The sequence below is a fragment of the Penaeus monodon genome, chromosome 6 (assembly GCF_015228065.2).
Source record: "Penaeus monodon isolate SGIC_2016 chromosome 6, NSTDA_Pmon_1, whole genome shotgun sequence".
Lineage (NCBI taxonomy): Eukaryota > Metazoa > Arthropoda > Malacostraca > Decapoda > Penaeidae > Penaeus > Penaeus monodon.
The window spans coordinates 13,337,788-13,343,770 of record NC_051391.1 but is presented as its reverse complement, the minus strand read 5'-3'; the positions used below and the strand labels follow the sequence as shown (position 1 = coordinate 13,343,770).

General features: G+C 40.2%; 1 protein-coding gene across 1 annotated transcript in view; it reads left to right on the top strand.

The window, feature by feature from the left end:
• The first annotated feature begins 1,217 nt into the window (after positions 1–1,217).
• The window catches only part of LOC119574241, a 31,940-nt gene continuing 27,174 nt past the window's right edge, over positions 1,218–5,983 (top strand). Inside the window, 9 exon segments of the mRNA XM_037921402.1 lie at positions 1,218–1,322; positions 1,436–1,900; positions 2,033–2,236; positions 2,350–2,719; positions 2,722–2,930; positions 3,394–3,618; positions 3,787–4,506; positions 4,702–4,929; positions 5,174–5,876. Coding sequence (XP_037777330.1) covers positions 1,260–1,322; positions 1,436–1,900; positions 2,033–2,236; positions 2,350–2,719; positions 2,722–2,930; positions 3,394–3,618; positions 3,787–4,506; positions 4,702–4,929; positions 5,174–5,876 — 3,187 coding nt within the window. The 5' untranslated portion in view covers positions 1,218–1,259.

The following is a 5,983-nucleotide window of genomic DNA, read 5'->3' as shown; positions in this document are numbered from 1 at the left end:
TTATGGTTCGGATATAGCGTGTATATATATGATATAATAGATTTTTGTGTTGGTTATTTTGTTTTAATTTTATATCAAAGGTTTATTATTTTTTTTTTTTTATTATTTAAATATATTATATATTTTATTTTTATTAATATTATATATATATTATATATAAAATATTTTTGTTTTTTATTTATTATATATATAATTTATATTATATATATATATATTAATAATAATAATAGAAAAATAATGTGTGTGTGTGCGTGTTATGTGTGTCTTGCACCTAAAAAAAATGGAAGTGTAATGTAATCATTATAAAGGTTTTAGTTAAAGTTAAAAAATTTTTATTGTAAAAAGAGGGGTTTGCAATTCTAATACTCCCGATCAGTTAATGTACTATTTTAATGCAATACTACGTCACCCGTTACTGAACCGCCGTGCAACTGGGTAGTCAAAAAATTTTCCATCTTGGATTTGGCAGCCAGCAAAACCCTTTCATGCCAAGTGACGTTGTTGCCACGTCACAGGCTCGCACTCCCCAAAGACAGTATATATGTTTAGTTCCTCCTAAAAACCCTTCAGTTTTCAAAGCGAACGTGCACCTCCAACGATCTCCTTTTAAGTCATAGCAAAGTGTAATACTATTCCTATTTTGAAAATGGCCCCTTCAGATGGAAAAGTCTTTACGTAAAGTCTCCTCCAAAACCCGCGCAAAGTGCTCTCGTCAGGCAAGGTCAAGCAGCAGGTGGGGAGTGTTCCTTCCCTATCAGTCCAGAGGAAGTTTCTTCCAAGATTCGTTTTTCCCCGACATACACAAGGATTTGATTCTCCGTCAGGGAGGTGTTGGCCAATGGAAATTTGACGAAGATTTGAAAGTGGAAAGACTTCCGCCGGGATGATATTATGGACCGTTACAGACAGCTTCGATCTCGCAACCTAAGGAAGGGAACCAGGCTGTCACAGTCACATTGACAACACAAGTCACAAGGTGAGTCGGTATAACAATCGCTCTTCCAAAAATTAAAATGACACAATTAAATAGTGGCGTAAAATAGCAGAGCAAATCCACAATTATCCAAAGTCATAAAAATTCTATCTCCCCGATTGTGCTGGATGCATGGGCTTCATGTGTGGAGATGTGAAAGTGAAAGTGTTTTGGGCGAGGGAGTTGTTTGGGGGAAGGAAAACGTGGAGAAGAAAGGAAGAAGGAAGCTCATCCGTTTTCGTCACACTCCTTCAGACGCTACTTCTCTTTGCCTCAACACACAGACATGGCAACGATTACGTCCGTCATGTCTGCAGATGGTATCCTCACAATCACTGCGCCAAAAATAGTGAGTTAATTTTCTTGTAAACTGTGAGTATATAAAGAAATGGATGCTATATGAGGAAAAAAGAACCCCAACATTATATTGATACTAATATAAAATTAAATTTTGTCTCACAGAAAACAGAAACGACAAAAGAAAATGCAATCAATCAAACTTCCGCTTCGAATTATCTTGAGAAAGTCAGCGAAACTCGAAAACAAATGGCTTCAAAGGACGAATCTCAAATAGATTCAGAACACTCGTCATCTACACGAAAAGAAAGCTGTTCATGCAATTTTGGGTCCAAAATAACAGTTGATTCTAGATTTCACCACGGTTCGTGGGACACATCCTTGCCCATCACTCGAAGGGGAGCTTTCTTCCAAGACTCATTCTTCTCCGGTATACATCGCGACTTCGATGCCTCCATCAGGAATGTCCTCAATGGCTGGAATGACGCCGACCTCCATCTGAAGGACTGCTGGGACGATGACGACTTCCACCGCAGCGACAGACTGGGCCGCTACAGACAACTTCGATCGCAGAACCTGTGGAGTGACAACCAGGCCGTTACAGTTACCTCGAATAATATTAGTTATAAGGTAAGTTGCATGAAGATTACACACTCTTATTCAATTCATCTACATGTGTAAATATATAATAAATTATTCTTACTTTTCATGGACGAATGAGGAACTTTTGTTCGTATATTAATACCGTGAATCATTTCACAGATCTTGTTGGATATGCATGCCTTTGTGGATGGAGAGGTGAAGGTGAAGTTGATGGGCGAGAATGAGCTGTTGGTGGAGGCCCATTCAGCCAGCTCCTCGCTCACCTTCAGACGCAGCTTTTCCTTGCCTAAGTCCATTGACATAACGTCCATCACGTCTGTCATGTCGTCAGATGGCATCCTCACAATCACTGCGTCTAAGAAGGTATTGTTCTGGCTTCTCTTATACTTGCTTAATGCTTGTCTGAAGATTTTACATAACTGAATTCAAAGTGCAAAAGGCATCTGCATGCTTAATACGCCAATCTTAACCAACAGGAGAGTGAAACACAACAGAAGACTTCTGTCATCCCCACTAGTGTCAAGGAAACGCACAATGCATCAGAAGTTCACAGCCCAACTTCCTTCACGACCTCGGGAGTTTCTGAGGAAGTAGCATCTGGCCGAGGAATGCCCTACACAGCCCAAGAAGAGGAACGCAAATACGCACAGTGCTCTCAGGAGAATATCGACAAGGACAAGATCCAAACAGCAGCTTTCAATATCTCAAGCAACACCCAACAATCATCGCAGAAGCAATCGTCTGTCATCACAGACTTTGCTTCCACAAGACTTTCCGACTCGCTAGAAGCAAAGAAAGCTCTTGTGAATACGCAAGAAGATTCCTTGCCCATCGCGAGGAGAGGAAGCTCTTCCAAGACTCATTCTTCTCCGACCTACGCCAAGGCTTCGACGCCTCTGTCAGGGAAATCTTGAAGAAATACAATGACTCCGACCTCACAGTGACAGACGATGTCAGTCACAGTGACATCCTGAGCCGCTACAGGCAGCTTCGATCTCGAAACATGAGGGAAGAGAACCAGGCCTTCTCCGTCTCGTCAGAAGGTGCTAGCCTCAAGGTCAGTCCTTTCTCTATGTATCACCATTTCCCACTGACTGATAGTTTCGATATCTAAAGGTAGGAATTTACTTATAATCAGTGAAAGTGGGCCCATTAATTTTACAGGTAACGTACAGCGTCCGTTGTAGAATAATTAAATGCATTTTATGTTTTAATTTAGTTGAGGATCCTCATTACATTACTTTTCTGAGCACACTAGTATATTTTTACATATTATCGTGAAATTCTTCATTATCCCATTCATTCCGTTTCTTTTTTTTTCTTTCTTTCTTTTTTTTTTTATCTTTGTTATCAGTATCATCGTTTCCGATATTAATATCATTGTCGTCAAAATGTCAAAATTATTATTATCTTTACCAAGATTATCATCACTATTATCATTTTACTATGGCTATTCTTTCCATTAAGTTCCTAATCAATAACTGTTTTCAAAAAAAGTCACTTTCATTCCAACTTTAAAGATCGTGATGGACGTGCATGACTTCATGTGCGGAGACGTCAAGGTGAAAGTCGTAGACGAGAAGGAGCTGGTGGTGGAAGGGCGCGTGGAGAAGGAAGAAGGAAGGTCATCCGTCTCGTCACACTCCTTCAGACGCCACTTTCCCCTGCCTCACCGCACTGACATGACACACATCGCTTCTGTCATGTCTTCAGATGGTATCCTCACCATAACTGCTCCCAAAACGGTAAACGTCAACTATTTTGTTATTGAAACTTGATAGATCCTATATGATTGCATTACTTAATCATGTATAAAAAGGTAAACATAAATACCTCTGAAACTGGAATGTATCATCAGGTTAGTCTCTATATGCATAAAAGTGAGCAAAACGTGGTTCTTCTGTCACACTCAGGCAGGAGAACCACACCAAAACAACCACTTCTCCATGACTGAGGAAAGGATGGAATCAACAACGGCTCAAGACTCAATACCTGAAGCACTTTCGTCCATGATGGAGAAAAATATCTCCGTCCACGAGAATCTTGTCAATGTAGATCAGAAGGACTTTGAGTGTGAACGAAAACACACATACGAGAACAAGATGAGAAGGCTGAAGAAAGAATGTGAATTTCCTGCTGAATCCAAGGAAGTTTTAAAGGCCAATATCTGTCAAAATCAGTCTGTGGATGTGTGTACAACTGCTTCTGTCCATGAACATGGAAACGATGTTAATAATCAGGATCATGAACTCAAGCAATTGTCTGAAACATTCAAATCAACAATCACTGAGAAAACTATTTGTGATGATTCTATTTCTACTTATGATGAACAATCAGAATCAGAATTTGAGTCGACAGAAGCCATGAAACTGCACGAGGAAATCTTGCCCATCACTCGAAGAGGAAGCTTCGTTCAGGATTCCTTCTTCCTCGATGTCCACCAAGAGTTCTACACTGCCATCAGAGAGTTCCTGAGGAAGTGGGTTATCGCAGACAGCGAAACGACAGACAGTGAGGACTTCCTTAGCCTTAGTCACAGTGATATTATGAACCGCTACAGACAGCTTCGATCCCGTGATTTGAGGGAAGAAACTCAAGTCTCTACCGCCACGTCCGACAACACTAGTTACAAGGTAAGTAGTTCATGAATCACTCCGAGTAATACAATATGATTAAGTGTCTTTTCAAGTTCAATTAAATACCAATAGTTTTCCAATCAACCTGCAACTGCTTACATGTGTATTTTTCATGTGAATAGCTATTCATTCAAATATAATACTCAGAAGTCAGCATAATGCCTATTGTTTAACATTCTTATATGTTCACAGATCGTGTTGGACGTCCAAGACTTCATGAATGGGGATCTGAAGGTGAAGGTGGTGGACGAGACTAAGGTGGTGGTGGAAGGACGTATGGCGAGGAGAGAAGAAGGAAGCTCATCTGTGTCCTCGTGCTCCTTCCGACGCTGCTTCTCCTTGCCAGAGCATATTGATATGACAACCATGATGTGCATCTTGTCTTCAGATGGCATTCTTACGATCATCGCTTCGAAAATGGTATTTAAGGATTATCTGTAGATGATATAACGTATGTTATATGTTACAAAGATGAAAATGTCTGTGCCTTAAACTATAACAAAATCTTACAAATGAAAACCTGCACTCACATGACTCACACCAACTCACAAGTAGTCCCTCTCCCCTGACACCTATGCACACACACACACACACACCACACTCATGTCTTCGAGTCTTTACGATCAAGTCGAAATTTCAAGCTAATACCTAAATTGTTTAACAGGCAGAAGAATCGGAAGAATACAAAGTGATCAGCTCCATTGAGGAAGTTCGAGAGTCCCCTGAAGTTCAACGCTCTGAATTCCCAACTAATGAAACAATCTCTCTCCATGAGGAATGTGAAAAAGTAAGCAAAACCACACATGATTGCATTGAGTTCGAAGATGTAAAGATTCCAGTCTCCTCTGAAGAAATGTGTCACTCAGTGAAATCCGAGACAGCCCAGCAAATCCTTCTGTCGACTGATTCTGTAGCAACGTCGAGTCATGATACTGCTTTTGACTTTGTAAAAAGTCAAAATCATAGCAAAGAAACTATTGGCACACTAGAATCTGCAGAAGCGATGGCTGATGATTCAGCTTCTGTGTCTGATGAAAATCAGTTTTACTCCGAATCTGCACAAATTTCAGAAGCTTCCCTGTGTCGCCGAAGTTCGATTAGCATGAATGAAATGTTTGAAAATAGCTCTGCATCACGTGACTTTGGACCTTCCCAGGATTCTCTTCCTTCCGCCATTCACAAACAAGAAAAAGACTCTGAAACTGTTGAAGTTCTTCATCTTGATGACTCCCAACAGGCAACTGAAAATCTTGATCTGCATGCCACACAGGAATCTGTTGAAAATCTTGACCTGAAAGACTCCAGATTTGTTGACATTCTTGATGCGAAAGAGCTACAAGAATCTGCAAACATTCTTGAAGTGAAAGGTATCTGTAAATCTTGTTAGCTCAAATCTTTGATCTTGATGCAAAGACTCAAATGAAATACTGTCTGAGACGACTTCTTGATGAAGACTCAGAACTGCTGAATCTCT